This window comes from Pieris napi, chromosome 3 (assembly GCF_905475465.1).
Source record: "Pieris napi chromosome 3, ilPieNapi1.2, whole genome shotgun sequence".
In the NCBI taxonomy this organism is placed as follows: Eukaryota; Metazoa; Arthropoda; class Insecta; order Lepidoptera; family Pieridae; genus Pieris; species Pieris napi.
The window spans coordinates 11,013,051-11,034,768 of NC_062236.1; the positions used below are offsets into that span (position 1 = coordinate 11,013,051).

The 21,718-nt window shown below is 31.7% G+C and overlaps 6 protein-coding genes and 1 non-coding gene across 13 annotated transcripts in view; 3 read left to right on the forward strand and 4 right to left on the reverse strand.

The window, feature by feature from the left end:
• Positions 1-905: 905 nt before the first annotated feature.
• On the reverse strand, positions 906-1,024 carry LOC125048505. The gene has a single exon (XR_007116828.1). It is a non-coding gene; the product is annotated as a 5S ribosomal RNA (ribosomal RNA).
• Positions 1,025-1,944: 920 nt separating this feature from the next.
• On the forward strand, positions 1,945-4,459 carry LOC125063526 (vesicle-trafficking protein SEC22b). The gene is made up of 5 exons (XM_047670013.1): positions 1,945-2,212; positions 2,485-2,594; positions 2,918-3,038; positions 3,247-3,454; positions 3,646-4,459. Exons 1-5 carry the CDS (start codon positions 2,138-2,140, stop codon positions 3,792-3,794), a joined length of 663 nt encoding a protein of 220 aa, XP_047525969.1. The 5' UTR covers positions 1,945-2,137; the 3' UTR covers positions 3,795-4,459.
• Positions 4,460-4,643: 184 nt separating this feature from the next.
• Positions 4,644-6,365, reverse strand: LOC125063527. Its single transcript, XM_047670014.1, has 4 exons — positions 5,912-6,365; positions 5,706-5,833; positions 5,174-5,326; positions 4,644-4,754 (listed from the first exon to the last, which is right to left on the reverse strand). Exons 1-4 carry the CDS (start codon positions 5,970-5,972, stop codon positions 4,671-4,673), a joined length of 426 nt encoding a protein of 141 aa, XP_047525970.1. The 5' UTR covers positions 5,973-6,365; the 3' UTR covers positions 4,644-4,670.
• A 185-nt stretch (positions 6,366-6,550) lies between these two features.
• On the forward strand, positions 6,551-8,592 carry LOC125063504 (nudC domain-containing protein 1). The gene is made up of 2 exons (XM_047669984.1): positions 6,551-7,873; positions 8,080-8,592. The coding sequence occupies exons 1-2, from the start codon at positions 6,631-6,633 to the stop codon at positions 8,571-8,573; spliced, it is 1,737 nt and encodes a 578-aa protein (XP_047525940.1). The 5' UTR covers positions 6,551-6,630; the 3' UTR covers positions 8,574-8,592.
• LOC125063505 (box C/D snoRNA protein 1) lies at positions 8,575-10,359 on the reverse strand. The gene is made up of 5 exons (XM_047669985.1): positions 10,222-10,359; positions 9,862-10,138; positions 9,464-9,782; positions 9,214-9,366; positions 8,575-8,956 (listed from the first exon to the last, which is right to left on the reverse strand). Exons 1-5 carry the CDS (start codon positions 10,287-10,289, stop codon positions 8,703-8,705), a joined length of 1,071 nt encoding a protein of 356 aa, XP_047525941.1. The 5' UTR covers positions 10,290-10,359; the 3' UTR covers positions 8,575-8,702.
• A 1,786-nt stretch (positions 10,360-12,145) lies between these two features.
• Positions 12,146-14,259, reverse strand: LOC125063597 (mitochondrial mRNA pseudouridine synthase Trub2). The gene is made up of 5 exons (XM_047670106.1): positions 14,061-14,259; positions 13,134-13,325; positions 12,844-13,060; positions 12,620-12,756; positions 12,146-12,441 (listed from the first exon to the last, which is right to left on the reverse strand). The coding sequence occupies exons 1-5, from the start codon at positions 14,182-14,184 to the stop codon at positions 12,194-12,196; spliced, it is 918 nt and encodes a 305-aa protein (XP_047526062.1). The 5' UTR covers positions 14,185-14,259; the 3' UTR covers positions 12,146-12,193.
• A 470-nt stretch (positions 14,260-14,729) lies between these two features.
• LOC125063290 (protein FAM102A) overlaps positions 14,730-21,718 on the forward strand; it is a 72,790-nt gene continuing 65,801 nt past the window's right edge. For 3 of the 7 annotated variants that reach the window (XM_047669667.1, XM_047669664.1, XM_047669666.1), the window contains exon 1: positions 14,730-14,976. The gene's annotated coding sequence lies outside the window, so the exon portion shown is untranslated. The remainder of the gene's footprint in view (positions 14,977-21,718) is intronic. The other 4 variants (XM_047669668.1, XM_047669670.1, XM_047669669.1 and 1 more) reach the window with 2 other exon arrangements.

A 21,718-nucleotide genomic window follows, 5' to 3' on the forward strand; every position in this document is an offset into this window, starting at 1 on the left:
TTAGTGAAGATTAAAATTTCAAATCAACTTTTCATAAGTAACATGATTTGTGTGACGGAAAAATTTAAAACATACCAAAAGATAACGAAAGAATCAAACCTTGAGGTACAAAAATGACGATACATTTATTAATGTAGGTAACTTTTGTACCCTTATAAATGTGAAAAAAAATGACTAAATGCAACGTTTGATGTAATGTTTGACTAGAAAAACGGGCAATAATGTCTCCGCCACTCTCAATAACATTACAACTATTTTCAAATATGAAAACATCTAAGCGACATCTCAGACTAGAAGTTATATATTTTATCGAAAATGTTTTATGAAAATTTGATGAACAAAGGCCAAAAAGATTAATAAGAAAAAATCTTTGAAATAGTTCTGGTTGCTTTGTTTGCAACGTGAGGTTTATGCAAAATTCGCCTTTTCCTGATCGACAAACTCTATTTTTTTTTTGTATTTCTACCACAAAATTAGGACAAACACATGATACAAATTGACGCACATATATAAAAAGCGGTGCCGTCCCTATAACATGTGGACACGACCAGCGACATCAAGTAGATACCTACAATAAACATTGAACATTAAATAGTGGAACCAGCTGCCCACTGAAGTATTTCCGAGCCAATTCGACTTAGGATCCTTCAAGAAAAGAGCTTACCAATTCTTGAAAGGCCGGCAACGCACTAGCGAGCCTTCTGGCAGTGTGAGTGTCCATGGGCGGCGGTATCACTTAACATCGGGTGAGTCTCCTGCCCGTTTGCCTCCTATTACAGAAAAAACTTTAGAGGTGTCAAGGGACACCCGGATGGAACGAAATTCCTTTCGATTAATTTATATGTTAATTGGTATCATAACAGTATGATAGATTTTCTCGACACCAATCTTACGACGAAAAAAAAAGCCAACATCACGAGGTGTTCCCAGGCGGTCACCCATCCAAGTACTGACCTCACCCGACGTTGCTTAACTTCGGTGATCGGACGAGAACCGGTGTATTCAACGTGGTATGGACGTTGGCGATAGCTAAATCGAAAATGTAAAATATAACAACTATAGCAAAAATTGGTCTAGTCTAGCCCCCGTCTAGCCCCCTTTCGCAACGCTCGATAACTTCGTTCCAACAAGACTAAGCAGCTAGCAAAAAAGTGTCGTGACTACTTTTCGTAAGAATTTTTTCCGTCTAGCCCCCTTTCACAACGCGCGATAAGGAATTTCGTTCCAAAAAAAACAGTGTTAATACAAACAACTCTTAGATGAGGCCAGAGAACCATGAAATATGTCAAAACTCTGTGCAATGTCATTATGGTAGCGACATAACCTATTAATTGGAGAGTTTCTGGCAACGCTTGTTCGACATTGTGGGATGTGAAAACATCTTCCATTGTATAAACAACTCCCGACCCGAGGAACTTATATGGATAAACGTGCTAAAATTGCCAGATAAAACTATTGAACTCCAATATGGTTATAACGAAGCTGGTAAAGATAGTAACAGCAACACTGGGATCGGTAAGACTCCCTGTTGTACTGGAGATGAAACCAGAAAGCTTTGAGGATCTTTTTATAATACTATCTACGTACTCCCTATATGTGACATGTTAAAAAAAAGTTAAAGTCGAGAGTATGTCTTATTATACCAATACGCTTAGAAAAACGGGAGTCATATTATTAGCGCTAAGGCGTGTCTTCGATGTGACCCTTAGCGCTAAGTCTACTCTGAATATCGCCCTAAAAAGGGTTTGTTCTAAAACCTACGTTAAGATATTAGATACATTGGCAACGCAACGACGTTCCGAGCGACAGATAACTAAATATTTTTCCAGAAACTAAGTGCTAAACAAGTTTTTGAACGCATCGAAAATCCTAATTAAATTTATCATTCCGCATGACAAGAATGACGTGTCTGTTGACGTTAACTCAGATTGTCTTTTATTGTAATAATATTATGGTCTGTGCATGGTAGTCTTGACGTGTAATTTCATAATTTTCGATTGTCAGTATAATTAAAAATATAATATGTTCTAATTTTTATTTCTAAGGAAATAATAATGAAAAGAAAAATTAAAGATAGAGGATAAAGTGAAAATATCTGCAACAATAAATTCTGTATTATTTTTGCTACGAAGACAAAATGGTGTTAATGACAATGATAGCGCGAGTGGTCGATGGCTTACCTCTAGCAGCAACTATGCAAGAAGATGACCAGGTAGACAGTAGTCTAAAGACGTTTGTTTTCTTTCTGAAGAAATCAATGTACTTTTCTTTCCACAGAATAAGAACAAAAAGTAAATAGTTGTAACACTTTGCTATAATTTTCCTTATTTTGCGTTCTTTTAATGTCTTCTTATTTAATTTGCTCTTCCTGTGACCCTTAGAAATTTCAGAGATTTAATTTATTATTTCGATGTTCCGTTTTAAGAAAAATTCCTCCATATGGGAATGCTTAAATTTTAATTCATGTAATATGGTGGTTTGCAGAGTGGCTGTAATATTTTGGAGTATCAGAACCAGGCCAAAATGCTGTTTAGAAAGTTAAGTCCACAATCACCCACCCGTTGCTCCATAGAAACAGGGCCTTATCTATTTCAGTGAGTCTCCAGCTTCTTTTTATTGTTTCTTTTTTTTTCATTTTATAATTATTTTCATAAACATTGCATCATAAATGTTTTCATTAAGTTATGACATTTGTTTTATGTTAAGTTGTATTTGGTAGATAATTGTAACATGTCTTGGTAATATTGAAGAGAAAATAATTTGTACATCAAATATGTGTGGGTAAAGCCTCAACTGATATTAATAATAACAATAATTAGTATTTAATTTAAGATTAAGCTTAATAAAAGCATATCCCCTTTTAATTTTCAGGAGAACTAGTTATGTTACATGTGTTGTACAACTTTTTTAATTTCAGCTATTTGATAGAGAATGAAATCTGTTATCTTGTGCTGTGCGAGAGAAACTACAGTAAGCGACTTGCCTTTAGTTACTTAGAAGAAATTGCACAAGAGTTCTATTTACAGTATGGAAAGAGGGTTTGTGTTTAGTTTAATTTGTATTTTATAATAATTTAGTTAGTAGTAATTATACATTCTTATAATTTTACTCAGAATTACTTACTAGTTTATAATATTATTATTTTCACTATGTGGTGAGCAAGCTTTTTTAAACCACATCTCTGCTCTGAAACAGTTTTTTAAGAACACTTTAATGTATTTCATACAAATTTTATAATTATTTCAGGTAAACACTGTGACCCGACCTTACACATTTATTGAGTTCGATACGTGGATGCAGCGCACACGTAAACAATACGCCGAGGGCGGAGCCCGAGCTCGGCGAGCAGCAGGGGGTGCTGCTGCTGCTCAACTTGGTGGTCAGTTAGGAGATGTACAGAGAATTATGATGCAAAACATTGATGATGTATTGCAGCGAGGGGCAATATTATCAGGTAGTAGATTTATTTAAGATTTTTAAACTCATATCAATATAAACTACTTCCATACTTACTTAAATGTCATTATTAAATTGTACTAACAAAATGTGTAATGTTTTTATACATGCAATATTTTTGGACACTTTTTAATAAGGTAATTTCATTTATTACTACCCAAAGATCTTATCAATTTATTTCAATTCCAGAACTAGACACAAAGACACAAAATCTCTCAATGATGTCTCAAAAATATAAGAAAGATGCAACATACCTCAACACCAAATCTATGTTAGTAAAGGCCACTGCTGGGGCTGTGGTGTTGCTAGTGTTTGTCTTGTACTTCTGGATCCTTTAGAGATAATCCTTATAAGTGTGTATGTCGGTGACACACCTTTAAATTTTTTGTACTTGGAATAAAAATATCCCATTTTTTGTAACTGAACCTTAAAATAACCTATCCAATAAAGAAACAAATTATAACTGGTCTAATAATTTCCAAACACATTGTGTAAGTAATATTACAAAAATTTAAAAGGTGTTTATAAAACATTCTTATTTGAAATTATTGTTGTGTTGTCACTGGCATATATGTGAAATATTGTAATATATTTTATTGAAAATCTTCTCACAAGTGACTGAATAAACCATTTTAGTCCTTATTACAGGAAATTGCATTCCACAATATGTTACACTTAAATATTGTATGACTATCATATAATTTTTCACAACATCTATAAATTTTCATTATTCTCTAGTTAAAATTTGTTTATGGAATATACTTTATTTTTTCTCAATTAAGGAATTTCTCTGACATAACATTTAAGTGTAAAATATACATAATTGAATAACAAATATAGCAATAGATTAACAAGCACAGTGCAAAAATGCAATAATATAATGTAGCTTGATGTTAAAATGTATTGCCAATATATTATTTTTATATGAAGTGGTGAGGGAATGTTGTAAATGTTTACACCTATTATTATTTATTTAAGAAGTATTAAATGCCTTCTTTCAAAATGTGTTGTTTTTATAGATTAATATATTATCAGTTTTACTTTGAAATAATGAGATAGGCAGATTATTATACAAGCTGTCATCGGCTAGACATGATTTTGAAAACTAGGTTGAGGGCCTTAAAACAAAAAATCATCTTTCTCTGGTAGTTTAATGGAACAATAAATTACTTATGCAATACTACCTATAAAGTTTATTCTTCACATTTATTTGTTCAAAGAGGTTTGTTGTTTGTATGATCATTTATTATAGAACTAAGTGAATTTTGTATGTTAACAGCCGTTCTTGGATTTATTATCTGAAAGAAAATTACTTTAAACAAATTATGAACCCAAAAAATTATTGGTGTATGGGCACCAAAAAGAGTGTGTCAGAAATTTGACAGAGTTGTCTGTTTGTGTAGTCATAGCTCCTAAAAAAATTGACCCTAAAGGATTTTCATGTACACATGGGCCAGCATGTCTACCAGGCAATAGCATATACATGTCAGTGTGCCGTTAGCCTTAATATAACATGCTTTGCTCTATAACCTATAAAAAAAAATCACATAACTGTTTCAAAACAGCAGATTCCCGTATTAATCATAATCTGTGGTTACACGTCTTGCCTGCTATAATTGTCTTTCAAGATATGGTCTAACCTCTGTTCAACAACCTAACCAGTCTTGTAAAGATACCTGTAGTTATTATCAAATATGGTTACCCTATATTGACTTACATGTATTATTTCAACGAATAAAACTGGTTTTTCTATCCACTGCATTATACCAAAAAGCTGAACAGTCATCGGTAATATACTATTTGGTATGTCATCTTGATACAACATTGATACTAGGAGTTTTGGTGCCTGTAGATTTGACTCTTCATATATCTAAAACATTAAAAATATAGAATTTATGTGGTATTTTTACCAAAATTTGCAGTTTCAAGACATTGATCTCTAATCCCGTGGTACCTACACCAAGGTATTCTTTAAGCCATACCCATTGTAGCCGCAAGGAGACTACAAATAAAACGCAAAATATCTTTTATTATTAATTAAGTTAAGTCTGGTGGTTTACGGTCGGTCTAGTCCTAGCGGTTGCATAACGATTGTTTCCCAAGTTGTCGAACCTAAGACCTTTAGTGTGTTATTTACAAAATGCACTTTTAAGAGAGTGAATACCATATGTTCAAATAGATTATTCTTGACTCAGGTTACGCTTTTACTTATTTGTATTAGATACCATTATCAGCATTTTTAAACTTACATCGTTTAAATAAAAATGACCATTGACGCTTTTTAAAATTCCAACAGTGCGACATTTCCAAAATTTGCAGTTATGACGTTCTGCTGTCGAAAGTAATTTATCAACATTCATGTATGTGTACAATTCCTCTGCAATAATAAAAGGTATTGCGCTATAGCGATTAGATGAAAACACGTAATATCGTCGGTGAAATCGTAACTACCTACCCACATTTTGACTATTATCAAAAATGATTACGTCACCTTGGGATTTGCTATTACAAGACATTTTTTCCTTTAAAATAAACTAGTAAGTAGTACTAATATACTCTTTGACGAAAAATAAAAATGTAAATTATAAGAATATTTAAAACAGTATGTACATTTTTTAAATATTTTTTTGCTAATAGGGCTTGAGACAAAATCACTGCGACAGGCGTGACCCACTGATGACTGACGCTAAACGAATTTTAATGGAATGAAAGTGAATAGTGATGGTAACGGCTATTCACAGGTGAATGTCTATCTATCACAAGCCACAAGGTTATAATATATTCTAGTAAATATACATCAAAGAAAACAAATAACTATCTATAGATATTAACGTATCACCCCAGTTGATTTGAATTTAAATCGGAGCTCGTCTCCAATTTATTGTAATGCTCCTAATACTACTATATAGTAACTTTTTTTTTATCCTGTAATGTGTATGAAGGGATTTTGTACAACTTCAAACAAGCAGCGGACAGCGGTATAATTTAAGTTGACACTTCCGACTAAATGTCAATTGGTCTAAATACGACTGTTGAGTGTTGACACTGTTCCATAATCCATTATCCATATTTATTATTTACATTGTTGATTGTTGTCTTTGGCTGTAGTTTTATACGGTAGATGTTAGATTATTAATAGATTCGTTATTATTTAACCATTAATTGCTGTAAAAAATGCTACCATCTAATTTGGTAGAACTTCGCCCTAATCGACGATTATTAGATCATGAATTTGAAGGCTACAAGTTAAATCTTAACGCTCTACCACAGCACGTCTTAGAACTTATTTCAAATGTAGACAGACTTTTTCCAGGTGAAGTGCAATATTCCTTTGTACATGCTAAACTTTTTGCGCTACACAATCATTTAATAGTTGACTACTGGGATCATGCGTTCAATTTTTACTACATTGATAAAAACCAACAAGTTCGCAACACATCCTTTGAAAGCATATCAAACACATTCCAACAATGTATAGTTTATGATGTACCTGCTCATGAAGAAAGGAAGTCTGGCCATTTTAATTTATGCTTAAATTTTGCTTCTTCTACCTTAGCTGTGATTAGTGATGGTACTGGATACTTACATATAGTAGATACAGGTCTGCGCAATAACCCTGTTACCAAAAAACAGATGTGGTCCACAGCTTTTTCTTGTTTAGCACTGGGATCTGGCACGTATTTCGTGATTGTTGACACAAAATTTCAAGCAAATGAAAGTAAAGAAATATTACATTGCTTATTACAGTCTGTAGAACAAAATGATAAACAATTCAATTCAGTTCTCTCATGGATAACTTTTGAGAATAATGGACAATGCTGGAAACAGTCAGTTTTAAAACAGATTCAAGGTAAGGGTATTGTCCATTATTCTGCAATTGAAACCAATTGTTCCGCAGTATATATAGCTTCGGACAATACATTTAAATTTACATTAGATTCAGAAAGAGAAATTGTAGAACCCCAACCAGAGCAACCAAGGCAAATCATTTATACTTGGTTGCAAACCCCTGATGATGTAACAATTACATTGCAATTAGAGAATAAATTTGATAAGAATCTCTTGCTTATAAATGTTTCTCCTATGAGTATAAAGATAACTTATGCTGGAAAAGACTTTGTAAATGGTAAATTGAAAAGTAAAATTGATAGTGAGTTAACAACATGGAATGTTCAGCAAAATGGTCAGGTGGATGTCCTTATTACTAAATCAGATAGTATGATTTGGGAAGAGCTGATTGATGGCGGGGACAAAAATGGAGAGCAAATTATGGATGCATCTTTAGTTGAAGAGGCTCATAGACGACTAATGCATTTGTGTGCTGATACAGAAGTAGTTCCTGATAGAACTGTGCAAGGCTTATCAACACAAGAATTAGAGGAATGTGATGCAGCTTCTGAAGAGGATACTGTTTTAGGTAAGCAATACATTTTAAGTTTTCTCAAAGTTGTATTGGATGAATATCATTCAAGACGTAAAATAATTATATGACTAATTAATACAATATTTATTCTTTTATTATATTGATTTTAAAATTGTCAAACTAAACAATGGTAATTACGGTAAGAAATATTTCAATTCAAAATTGAGAAAGAGTTGTTTTAAATTTTGTATTTGTTTCAGTTCGCTTAGATGCTAGTAACCACACAACTACACATAGAGTCCCTCTTAGTGTCCACCAATTTCTGTTTAATATTAAATTAGAAACAGAAGGAGTCCCAGCCCTCTGCCTACGTCATGATGTTGATGCTTGTATTTGGCAACCATACCCTCACTTAATTAATACTGATATATGGCCAGTGAAACATCAAGGAACACTGATGGCTTTTGGATACATACAATCATCTAAACAAAATCGAAAATTTGTTACATGTTCTCCTAACTTCTCATATGGCGTTGTCTGTGAAGCCACACGCCATGTATTTATCTATAAGAGTTCTAGTAATGTTGGATGCCAATTGCGAAAACGGACAGAAGGAGGTATGAAGAACATAAAAGTGGGCCAACAATTTGTTATTAATGTTGAAAAGTATGGTGGAGTTTTAGGTATAAATGCAACTAATGATTATTTGTTTATCTTAACAGAAAGTAAGCTGATTGCTATTGAAATGATGTAAATAAATAAACATAACTTTATTATTTATTTCCATTTTGTACACATAGTAGGAGCTCAGGCTGATTGTTTTTTTGTATATTGTTTAAAAAAAAAACTAAAATTGGAAGTAGTTGATAAATTAAGGTAAATTTTATTTTATGACTTCATCTTCACTGTCAGTATGAATGCTTTCATCTGATGAGTAACCAGTTGTAAATAATAAATTCTTAGGTTGTTTCTTTCTATGTTCCTTAACTTCCTTCTCAATTTCTTTTTTCTTTTCCTGAGCAATTTTTTCAGTCAGCAATACTCTTTTTCTCTTACTTTGAGGCTCAGAAGAAACAGAGTTGTTTTCCCTAATAGTTGGATTATCTTCAATTTTATTATCATAGTCAAATTCATCTTCTGTAAAGGAGCATAAATTATTAACCAAAACCTGTAGTACTGAATACTTAAACAAGTACCTATCAGTAAACAGTTAATTCTATATTTATAAGTTACCCTATCATGGAAGACAAAGTAGACTAAATGGCTCTCTCTGATGATAATAATTGGTCTCTTTAATTTTTTACTGTAAAACATCTAGATAAGCAAATAGGTTAAGTAGTTGTTGAGTACATCTATAATAAATAACAAATCGGAATCATAAATTGTAAACCTACCTGGTGAAATAATGTCAAAATTGTAAGCATGGTCTTTGATTACCACAAATACAATTGGAAATTCAATTATGCACTTTCCTGATAAATTCTCACACAAGGATTCTGAAGGGTCAAGTTCAAAAAATTTTCTATGTGAACCCTTCACTTTCTCAGCTGAAAAATTATAAGACTAATTAAATTGTACTTACTTGCACAAGTATGGAATATAGGCAAATATGTTTAAAAGAAGGACTAAAAATTATAAATTTACCTTTCAATAAAACCTTTACACCACTTGGTCCAGCAGACCTATAAAAGCCCAATGATTTAGAGCCTTCAAATGCTAACACATCGGGGTTCAAATATTTATCCAACAAATCTGATAATTTTTTATCTTCTGCACACTTCTCATCTATGAACTTAAGGGGATTCCCCTCTATATTGGGAAAAATCCATTCCACTCTCCAAAATATTATATTTTTCTTAAAATCTAATTTAGTTGTATTTACTGCGTTTCTCGTAAAGTTTCTTGCCAAAAACTGTAAAACTGTGCCTCTTTTTCTTGCTGCTAATTTTAGTTTATAAAGATGCTGAAAACGTTAAAATATTAAATATTGACAAGTTAAATTTCACTACAAATTTTAAGACATATATACAACAAGTAAATACTATTGGTAAGTCTTTATCAATCCTAGTGAACTTCTTCTTCTCATCCTTTTTTACAGAATAGACAAATCGAGCACATTCCTCTAACAATCTGTAATCACTTAACAAATCAGTGTTTGTAAAGTCTTTAACTCTGACAAATTTAGTCCGATCCCGAATGCCATTGCATTCTAGTTCCGCTTTGTGTATTCTTACACAGTCCAAGCAACAGGTTTTCACTTCACATCTTGGACATGTATATTTAGCTTTATTTGCTCCACATACTTCACAGTTACCTAACCTACAAGCAAAATTAGTTAACTTGCATGAAATCATATAGATTTATAAGTTATAATACAAATATCTTTAACATTATAAACATACCTATCTTCTCCGGTAGACTCATTTTCTATATCACTGTCCGATGATGAAGAAACTATTCCAAATCCCATGCTTTTTAGTTTACAAAGCTTTAATGTTTTAAAATTCAAACACAGATCAAGACTCAAGTATAGGTAAAGCTTAAAGCAGGGATGCCAACTCCTACAAAATGTTCCCCCTAGACATCAAATACCTCTTAATGTCGAAAGTTTTTGTTGTACACTTAGTTTGAGAGGTAATTTCAAATATGAATTAAAAATACGTTGAAGTATTTAAAAAATAGCTGTTGTATTTATGTAAGTACATTTTACATATTTATTTATGTTAATTAGGGATGCGATACCGATACCGATACTCTTAAAGAAATATCGTCGATACCGATACCGATAGCAACGCTTATTGGATTAATATTAAATTAAGGTAAAATACATTAAGTTAAAGTTTACAATTTTTATTGAAAAAATATATACAAAAAATAGTCACAATAGTAATAATTAAAATAAAATAAATAACTGTTAATCATTAAAATTAATTAATGATAATATTTTTGTAATTCTGTATGTATTTTATTTAATTTGGTATCGAAAAAATACTACTCGCGATAGCAGTTAAAAGCCAACTAGTAGATCTTCAAATCTACGTTCAATCGAGTCTCAATGATCTCCCGCAAGCCATAATATCTAATAACTATGAGCTGCTTTGCCAGCTCATAGTTATTAGATTACGTTACAGTTGACTCGAGTAAAAATTTTGGTCTACTAATCAATTTAACAAGAGATTTGTGTACTAACTACTAACTGACGTGAGACTGATCTTAAATTATTAATGTACACATTTTATTTTTCATGTAGCCTTTTTTAGTTTATATGTAATTATGTATTTTTACCCTCCTTTTCATTTAATTATGTTAAATTTTTATATTGTAAGCAAGAAAGTGTTAATAAATAAATAGTATCTAGCAAAATGAAATACATATATTGTTCATAAATAATAATGCTTTGTCGCCAAGCGAATGATAGAGACAACAAATTGAATAAAACGCGGGGATTTCTCGGGCAACAATAGTCCGTGGCTCGTTTGCAACAAACTAGATCATACAAAATGCACGTTTATATTATTTATTTTTTTAAAGCGTGAAATTTGAAAAGTATCGTTGAATCGGCAATTAAAATATAGCTGATGCCGATATATCGGCAAACCCAAAGTATCGCCGATATATCGGTATTTTTTTCTATAGCAGATTAATAAAATTAATAAAGTGGTAACCCAGGTAATCCGTCACAGATGTTAGGTTAAATAATCATTTATTGTTCACATTTCACAACTTATCTGTGATTACGAAAAAATTGCTTAAATGTAAACATGTTTCAGCGATATAAAAAATTTATATTTATGATAATTAAAAATTTATAATGGGCACTGAAAGTCAAGGGGACGACTGGGATTATCCTTGCTCAGATGACGAGATATTATCTAGTGGCATAGTGATTGGGAAAAGTTGGATGCCAGATCCCACTGAGCTAGAAGAACTATACAAAACAATTGAAATTAACGAAACAATTAGCCTAGAATGGAAATGTCCAGGCCGACGTGCCCTTTCTCCAGTTCCAGTGAGTAATGAAAATCAGCCAAAAACAATGGAAGTTTCGCCAGTAAGAGAAGAGAAGTCTGATTTTGATTTCATGGATGAAATGGGTTCTCTGCATTTACGTGTTCGGCGTGAAGGAGAAGACACTTTGCGTGGTTCAGCAAAGAAGAAAACAACTTCGTTTAATGGCATTCTGTCTAATATGATTAGACACAAGAGGATTGAACAGTTGGAAAAACAAGCTAATACACCAACAAGTTCTTCTAATTGAAATTTAATTAGTGGTAATCTAAGTTTTATAGTTAAGACTCACTGTGGTATAAATAAATGTACAGAATATAACATATTTTTTTTGTAATTAATCTTGAGATGTATTTGACCGTTTTACTACATTAGGTGTGTTGATCTTTGTAACAGCATTTGTTCATTCTCCTCTAATATTTGTCGACATAAATCCATATTGTCTATAATGTGCTGTAGCTTCCAGTGTTTTCTTAACAATGCATGTTCTAGATTAAACTTGCCCTGTCTAATACATTGTACCCCCGTACAGTAAGCTGATGATTTCAGTTGTACTCCTAGATCATGTATTAGAGTCCATAAATACTTGTCATACTCATTAACAGATTGTATTTCTAAAACAAAAAATTCAAATAAATACCTAGATTTCAGTTCTGTTATACAGATTATTGCTGTACATATATAGTTCATATGGAATTTTGTTTAGTTTAATTTACTAAAATTGCATCAACACAAACTGTATTGCCAGAGTGATTTATTAATCATAACTTGTGATTAAAGAATAATAATTACCTAATGTAAAATCTGGTGGTGCAAAGTGGACACATTTTAAGCCATATATAACTGGCAGCTTACTATTAGCAGGACGAATTAATCCTTTTGCTGCTAGCTCATAAGTTGTTTGTGATTCCATATGTAACCCTGACAATCTGTAAGAAGTAGTAAGTAGTTAAAGCACTATTCATTCTAAATAAACAAATAATAATAAAGCTAAGAAAAACAATTAGTATACTTACTGATACATTGTTTTCTGGTGCGCTGCCTGCATATGGGCAATAACTTTATCTATCTTTTCTCTTGTTACATGAGAATATGTTGTACGCTCCATTGTTCGGCCATTCCAGAAGAAAGTATCTGTTGCTTTACCAAGCTGGCCATGAACCTTATATGCCCTTGTTGGACGTCCAATATTTATATGATATGACAGTTTTGTACCTTCATTTAATCCTAGCACTAAAATTGAGGCATTAAATATAATAATCTTAATATAATTTTATTTAACTTTGTTCACATTGTAAAAACTTACAGAGAATACCACTGCTAAACAGACCCAAATGTGTCGCCCAGTTGCATCGAAAATCATCATGTATATATCTCGGTCCACAAGCTAGAGGGTCATCTGCATAGTTTGGTACTATTCGTACCTCCATGGTTTTATTGGTTTCCCCCATTATTTCAACACGCTGTTCCAGTGGTCGATCAGGAAGATTATTTAGATCTGTAATAACTTGTGTTATAACAGCTACCAAGGAAAACCTACAAATCTAAGCGGTGATACTAGAATGTAACAAAATGGAAAATATTTCAATATAAGTTCTACTAGCAAAAGCTTAAATGAATATAACCTAGAGAATCCTGATCCTTTTTAGGATATAAAATAATATCCTAAGTATGTTTTATTTATTGTAGACAGACATTAATCGCAATATTGTTGAAATGTTGAAAATTCAAAAAGTTTAATAGTACTGTTTGAAGTAAACTAAAGTCTGTCCATTTTCATCACAGCAAACATAAACACAATTTGATAGAAAGGGACAAAATAGTATAGTTAAAAGAGTGCAATAAGCCAAAATTTATTTTAATGAATAAAGATGTAAGTTTCTATAATAAATAAAGAAATATACAAGTAAACAAATTATTAATGTCAAGGAAACCAGTCACTGGTAAGTTAAACATATCTTTGATATCAAACATTAGTGGTTTAATCTAGATATTCAGTAGTAACAGTAATTTAACGGTATAGTGCTATCTAATTAAACACTTGTAAAAAGGACACCCTCCCCATCATCCATTACATTACAATCACCACAGGGGATCCATAAAATCAGATAGATATAATTTGATTTATTTAACTAACTAATTGTAGACCCATTTCATATGGCTAATGGTTTTAGTTGTAATATCGCACTTTACTTCTATACTTTGTTTGAAGTTTACATCAATAAACACTAACCTTTACATAAATTTGTTACAATAACGTGTTTAATTTGTCGAACAGGGACACAAGGCGGTTTGTAAACACAAATAATGCCATTTAAAGTTTTAAATGCTGAAGCTGCATCGCTAATCTTAACCATTATTCTCGTTAAAATATAATTTTTTTAAAATTACTTAAAGAAAACTGTTAATACAATAATATTTCAAAGTTTTCGTGCATTGCATGTCATCCACAGATCATCGATCAAATAGATGTAAGTACATAGATACTTTTTACATGCTCCAAGGTAAATTAAAAAAAAAACTGACAATTGTTACAAACGTTATTACTGTATTTAATATGAAATAATAATTCAAATTATCTATATCGACAAAACTTTGAATGGAATTTTATTAGCACACAAACACGCTTTCAACAAATCTTTATTTGATAGAACCTTAGGTGCAATCTCAGATATTTCAAATTCACTCAATTTCATAGCTTCATTAGTATATTTTATAAAATATAATTTTAAATTTTTTTTTTATTCATTTTTCTTTTGGTTTATAATAATAAATAAATACATTACAACTTATATAAAGATTTACTGTAACTTTTATAGTGTGTTTGAATAATAGCAACATTCCATATTTAGGTTACACCATATATTGTCACTGTCATGACGAAGATAGAATTGACGTTTGCTTTCGCTAGTTTTCGGCGTCAAATAATGGCCGAACGTTAGGCTAGGTCGTTGGCTAGTATAATTTTGTAAAAAAACTAGTACTTATTTAGTAACGTTCTTCCTGAACAAAAACAAATTGCTGCTAAGTGACTTTCGTAATAGTTATGTGATTATTGGTTTCTAATCTGAATAGTGAATGTTGACGATTTATGGACGGAACAGTTTGTGATGTGAACACTGAATTCCTATTAATTAAAATGTTATTTGGTAAGTAAAATTGCTTAAGAAACAATGTTTGAAGATATAGTTACTTTGTTTATTATTCATTGGTGCTTGAAGCAAATATAACATTTATAACATTACCAACGACTTCAATAATTTGCACCATTAGGGATCCTTGTCAATTTTTATTTTATTTTAATATACGTAGATGTCAGGCATCCTGTGCTTATTTTTTATTAATCGTGTTGTATTTCATGTTTGTACCAAAAAATATTTCAAAAATGTTTTAGAAATTATATTTATCTTACAAAAATATGAAAGTCTATTGTTATAATAATACAAATACAGTAAATAAGTGGTTTAAAGTTTTAATACAAGAATATATAAACTTACTGGTTAAATTTGATATTTTACTTCTTAAGGAGAATTTATATAATGATTCTTAATAATGTGTTTGAAAAATATAAATAAAAGACTTCTAATATTATGATGGTACATAGACAACACTATATATTACTACTAAGATCTGTGTCAAGTTTTTATTTAATTACTTTTAAATAAAAACTTGTATTAATTTTCTTTATTTAAAAATAAATTGTTTTCAAACAAAATATGAAACAAAATAATATTTTAATGAAATTTTTTCAGAATGCTTCACCAGTGATTTTTTTTATTTAGAGAAATTCTTTTATATAACACAAATGATTCAGTTGCGTTCTAATTACATGAGTGAAGATAGAATATAATAATTTATGCATAATATACAAAGAGTTCATACTGATTAAATTATTTGCTATATATTTTTCTTTTTGAAACTTGGATATCCAAAAAATTGCTGGGTGTTGTCAGAAAACTATATAGATAAATTTATATAGTATTATTTATATAGTATAGAATAAATTTTAATGTTAAAGTCAGTCACTTCTTTTTAGTTTGGTTTTTATTATGGACACACATTATGTATGATAAAATAATAGTTTCCTAATAACTAATTGCTGATTGTATTGTCTTGTCTGATCTTATTTTACCTATCATTTAAAGTATAAGAATATAAATATGCCATTATTTATAATGAAATAATTAACAACTACAAAGGCTTCCTTAACACATACCATATAATAAATTGTTATACTTAAAATATAGTGATTAACATAAGTATTGTGCAATTATTTTTTTATGGCTTAATATTTATTTTTTATGTTTTATTCTGTAAATTGGGCTTGAGAAGAATCATTTTGATGATATCTTTACATTTATATATATATTTATGAGATATCTTATAAAAAGTTTATGATAAAATATTTGCCTATATCTAAAGAGTTATAAAGGGTTTTTCAACAAGAACTTTGTTTTCTAAAACAAAATAAAACAAAGAATTTAGAGGAAAATGAATAAAATTTTTATTGTATTACAAAGAGAAAAGTTTGGCAATTATGAATGAAAAATGATATCTGGCAAATGTCCACCACGACCACGCTGACAGATGTTGATTCTTTCATCAAAATTTTTAATCACTTTTTGGCAAAATGGAGGGTCTATTTCGTTAATGACATCACGGATTTTGAGTTTTAAGGCTGCAATCGATTCGATTGGCTCCGTATAGACTCTGTCTTTAACATAGCCCCACAAAAAATAATCCAGTGGTTTTAAATCACACGATCTGGCTGGCCACTTAACAGCTGAATTTCGCGAAATTATGCGCTCGGGAAATTTGGTTTGCAATAAATTGATCGTTTCATTGGCTGTGTGACATGTGGCACCGTCCTGTTGAAACCACATTTCAGTGATATCCATGTCATCAATAATAGGCCAAAATTTAGTGGTTAACATCTCGCGATACCGTGATCCATTGACTGTTACCGCATTTCCAGCCTCATCTTCGAAAAAAAACGGCCCAATCACGCCTCCAGACCACATAGTGCACCACACAGTAACACGTTGAGTATGCAAAGCCTTCTCAATAATTGCTTTAGGATTTTCAGAAGCCCAAATGCGACAATTTTGCTTGTTGACGTACCCTGACAAATGAAAATGGGCTTCGTCTGAAAAAATGATTTTTTCAGAAAAACCAGCAGGTTGTTCCTGAATGAACTGAGCGAATCTGCGGCGATTTGAATGGTCGATCAGCTTTAATTCCTGCACCAGTTGAATCTTGTAAGGCTTCAAAGCCAAATCCTTTCGCAAAATTCGCCATGTTGTGCTTTTGGATAACCCCAATTGTTGAGAACGTCGTGAAATTGACAAATTTTGATCTTCTTCAACACTGTGGCTCACGGCGGCGATGTTTTCTGTTGAACGACCCGGTCGAACACGTGTTGGTGTTGGCACATTTTGTACCGAGCCTGTCGACTCAAATTTCGCGACCAAATTCTTAACAGCGGTCTCAGAAGGACGATTATGCTGGCCGAAAATATCACGAATTTTACGAAATGTAACTTTAACAGAACCACCATTTTTATAGTGGATTTGAATTATTTTAATGCGATTTTCGAGCGAAATTGAATTCATTGTAATAATTGCCAAAGCACCTGCTACGAATACCGCCAAAAACTAAATGTCAAAACTATCACGTTCTCGGTGTTGCCACAATTGAAAAACAAACTTCTTGTTGAAATACCCTTTATAAATACTAAACAAGAAAAGTAGGTACTTATAAAAAAAGGTAAAAATATGTGTTATTTTAAGACAACAATAATAATTTACTAAAGTTTTTCGTAAATTACGTTCGTTCCGTCGAAAGTATAAATTTGATAGATGTAATTGACATCGCAATAACTTTTAGTGACTGCTCCTATGTATTCAGAATGTACACAAGGTCATTGGTTGATTGGGGAATTAAAGGTCGACCATCAAGGGTGAGCCCTACGTTGACATCATGTTAATCGATTGCTTGACCATGTTTAACCGGTTTTATTGTAACTGTTGAATAGTAATGGCAGATGTGCTTTTGTGATGAAATTTTGCGTTAGGATAGTGTTCGATTTTTGTCATAGTAAAGTGTAAATCAAATCGTTATCCACGAATTAATTTATTAGATGCCGAAACCGAAACTGTAAAAATAGATAGGCGAATGCTACACGCTCGATATTTATCGTGATATTTGGATCGTGATCCAAAATTACGATGTGTAGTACATGCGTATCACGATCCGTGATACGGATCGCTGGATTTCTAGAAATCTAAAAATCCACGATCCGTATCAATTATCGTCGATAAATATCGAGCGTCTAGTCTCTGCTCGATATTTATCGCGTCAGTATTTATTCTGCCAGCGATGGAAGAGGACGCGCATATATGGAGGCGGAATAATATAGAGAATTCATACTTGTATTAGAAACATTACCTATAAGTATAGGCTGATTTACACGTATTAAGTTGCCAAGTCTTAACTAAATTTTAAGTAACCGTTTACACGTAAAAATACTAAATAATTAGTTAAACTCATTTATTCGCTCAAGATGGACGACCACAGAACAAAATATTATAGGATTTTCTCTTCCTGATTGGGGATTTACTGTATTGTATGCTCCAATACATGATTGTGAAGGTTCTGGGGACTCAACGTAATACGTATTTGAAGAAGGCGAAGGAGTAAAACGGCTACTATTATTCATTGGGGAAGGGGTTCTACTACTATTCATTAATTGTTGTATACGCATATCGGACAAATAGTTTTGGATATGTTTTTGAGCTTCCAGCGCCGAAAGCAAAAGCATAGCTTTGCAATGACTCCGCCAGCTTATGCTTTTCACTTAAATTTAACTAAATTTTGCCTGTCCAAACGTGTCAAGTGATTAGCCACGCCCACCAACTTAACCGAAAAATAGACAAAATTCTATTCTACCTTGTTTAGTTGCAACTAAATTTTAACTTGCAACTTCTTACTAAATTCACTGTTTACACGGGTTAAGTTACTTAAAATTAAGTTAATATTTAGTAAATTTTTAGTCAACTTAATACGTGTAAATCGGCCATATGGGACACCTCAAATGCAAACTAGGCAAACTACAGAAAATAATTTAAAAAATAACAGATTTGAAACGATCTGGTGCTGCAGCGGAAAATGTTTACAATTCAAAGTCTTGGATATTGATGTATATCAGCATATACTGATAATAATAATAATAATAATAATGGCAACGCAAGCTTTCTTAATATTGTTACTCATATTGTAACACGAAATGTACGAGTGTACTCAATGAAATTTACCGTCGTACTGACGCGATCCGTATCGAGTGTGTAGTATACTAAAAAAATACAAGATAGATATCACGATAAATATCACGATAATTATCGAGCGTGTAGCATTCGCCATACGGATTAACTTTTTACGTATTTTGGTTCGTGGCTGGTATTTGTAACAAATAGGCGAGAGATGCGACATTTCTTTGCGAAAACTAGGCATTGTTGCGTTTTGGAATTTCTATATTGGTATATTTCAAATGAATATATTTTACTCGGCTCGGGATAGATAACTACTCAAATTGCGCAAGCAAAAAGTTTGTTAATGCAAGTAGCATTATTGTTTGAATATTAAAAATTCTCTAAATCTTCAAAATTGTCGAAATAATGACTTTCAAAGGGAAACTTTTTATGATATTACTTGAATTATCGTAGGGATCTTTAAAATTATAATTTTGATTGTATACATTAAATTTTATAAGCAGTTCTTGTTCTTGTATTTCAAGCAAATATATTAGACTTATCTGTTCTGAATATTTGCATAATATGTAAGTTTTTTTTATTCGTTATTAGTTTTATGCTATCAGGTCAGATTATGGGCACAACCTACTTTATAAATATGTTTTTAAATAAAAATTAAAGTTTTAGTTTAATTTACGTAATTAATATGTAGTAAATGATTTTAGCTATAGTTCTATTATTATGCTATAGATTCATCGACGCCTTCTTTACGTCATCCAAAATGTACGCCACAGAATTAGATCTCCTTATCAATAAACAAATTGAATGACATTTCTATTTCGTATGATACGAATAATGCGTTGGTATTGCGTAAGTCTAGACTGAGATAAAAGTTAATAAAAATGACATAAATCCTTGAAACACATTGACAATGGAATGTTTTAGTTGAATTCATAGTTAATAAGTTGTAATTGGTGAAAAATTCACATAATGGTCGCGTTAACGAACCTGACGTAAGCGGCGTGAATGCTTCGTTATCTCTTTGTTCTACTAGGATGAGGTCATTTAGAGTTGACTTTAAATTTGAACATTTCTTTGCCTGTTACGTGCATCTTCGATGTAGGGAAGTCCCGCTCAATATGGTATTTTTAATTGCCATGCACTTGTTTTTCCTCTTCGTCGAAATGAATGTGAAACGTTGTTTTAATTCGCTTAAACTGCCGTTTTCAGGTTATAAATTATGCATATAGACGAAGCTATAACTTTGAAAGTGTCACAACCTGAAGTTTGACACTTGACATAAATGTACATAACTGGTCAGGGTCGTGCAATCTTTTATCAGTTCATCCACTTCACTGTTGCATTGTTATCGACTGATAACCTCCAGTTGTGTGACAATAGAATACATACTTGTCTGGATATATATTGGAAAAATTCAGACTTATAAGGTGAATTTCGCTTACGGACCAATTAAAGGCACATTTTGATGATGTATGTTTATAATGCGGGTAAACCAACTTGAAATACCGATTTACGTCACAACATTAACCTTATACATATACATCTTAGTTTGGGTTTTACAAATGAGTTTATTAATTACATTTGACTTCTGTTTTTGTAACAGAAGGCAGGAGGCTTTCCCGATGTTAAGTGATCATCGCCGCCCATGGACACTCACATTTCCAGAAGGCTCGCAAGTGCGTTGCCGGCCTTAAAATTTCTTCTATCTTAAGTGTTCAACGTTTTACTTCTAGTGAAAGTTGTCAGGTTTAATAGGTATGCTATCGTATAACACAGATTGAGAAGTCGTCTTTATTCGTACTACTCTCATTGCACATAATTAAAATGTCCTTGTTTTTCTTTCATGGCTGATATTATTTCGACTCTCATTTGCCCTTTTGTATCAACGTGTCAATGTTGTAACAAAGTGTAATGAACGCAAACGTTTATACGTTATTAAGAGGTAGTTCATTGGCTTTCGCGAAATGCTTTAAGGCTGTTAGCTGATTGTGTGAGGGACATAATAAGAATGGTTTAATATAGAACAAATAAGAAAACTTCAAACATTTTGTAATTGAGACTGATTTCTCTAGTACGGCTCTCGGTTGTAACCTGATTTAAAGGTCTAAAGGTCCTCTGTAATGATACAGATGTATAGAGCGTAATCTTTCATGATGGTACTTGCATATAGTAGGCAAATAGGGTGTATCAATCGCCATGTTTATGTACCCTTGTGCAAATGTTACGCGCAAACATTAACAGCATTGTTCTAGCTTGTTGACAAGATGACGACTTTCAAAAACTATTAATGTTTGGGTTTCGCGGTTTTATGTTCTTATTGTTCATGTTTGCAATGTTTCAATTTTATCGATTGTTGGCACTTGGCTTGAATAGCTCAAGTTTCCTGTTCACACAATACTTGGGTATAATCTTGCTTGTTTAAACTTATCTTCGTTAAAATTTTATACTCGTTCAGAAGAAAGTTTGGTAATAAATTCTCTCATAATTGACAAGTTTAAATGCCTATTGAAATAATTTAAAAATTAAAAATATAATTAAATTGAAAAATATTTTGCGGTTTTATAAAAATATATTTTGAAATAGGCACGTTAATTAGTACAGCATTATCATTGGTAAAAGTATA

Excerpts from the sequence above, each read along its gene's own strand:
- LOC125063527 (XM_047670014.1), bottom strand. The coding sequence starts at position 5,972 with ATGTCTTGTAATAGCAAATCCCAAGGTGACGTAATCATTTTTGATAAT. Across the intron at positions 5,327-5,705 it reads GTCATTTTTATTTAAACGAT|ATATATGAAGAGTCAAATCT; the intron begins GTAAGTTTAAAA and ends TTAATGTTTTAG. Across the intron at positions 4,755-5,173 it reads TATTCGTTGAAATAATACAT|ATAATAAATCCAAGAACGGC; the intron begins GTAAGTCAATAT and ends ATTTTCTTTCAG.
- LOC125063504 (XM_047669984.1), top strand. The coding sequence starts at position 6,631 with ATGCTACCATCTAATTTGGTAGAACTTCGCCCTAATCGACGATTATTA. Across the intron at positions 7,874-8,079 it reads TGAAGAGGATACTGTTTTAG|TTCGCTTAGATGCTAGTAAC; the intron begins GTAAGCAATACA and ends TATTTGTTTCAG.
- LOC125063526 (XM_047670013.1), top strand. The coding sequence starts at position 2,138 with ATGGTGTTAATGACAATGATAGCGCGAGTGGTCGATGGCTTACCTCTA. Across the intron at positions 2,213-2,484 it reads CTATGCAAGAAGATGACCAG|AGTGGCTGTAATATTTTGGA; the intron begins GTAGACAGTAGT and ends GGTGGTTTGCAG. Across the intron at positions 2,595-2,917 it reads ACAGGGCCTTATCTATTTCA|CTATTTGATAGAGAATGAAA; the intron begins GTGAGTCTCCAG and ends TTTTAATTTCAG.
- LOC125063505 (XM_047669985.1), bottom strand. The coding sequence starts at position 10,289 with ATGGGATTTGGAATAGTTTCTTCATCATCGGACAGTGATATAGAAAAT. Across the intron at positions 10,139-10,221 it reads GAGTCTACCGGAGAAGATAG|GTTAGGTAACTGTGAAGTAT; the intron begins GTATGTTTATAA and ends TTTTGCTTGTAG. Across the intron at positions 8,957-9,213 it reads TTTTGACATTATTTCACCAG|AAGATGAATTTGACTATGAT; the intron begins GTAGGTTTACAA and ends GCTCCTTTACAG.
- LOC125063597 (XM_047670106.1), bottom strand. The coding sequence starts at position 14,184 with ATGGTTAAGATTAGCGATGCAGCTTCAGCATTTAAAACTTTAAATGGC. Across the intron at positions 12,757-12,843 it reads CACCAGAAAACAATGTATCA|ATTGTCAGGGTTACATATGG; the intron begins GTAAGTATACTA and ends TACTTCTTACAG. Across the intron at positions 12,442-12,619 it reads ACCACCAGATTTTACATTAG|AAATACAATCTGTTAATGAG; the intron begins GTAATTATTATT and ends TTTTTGTTTTAG.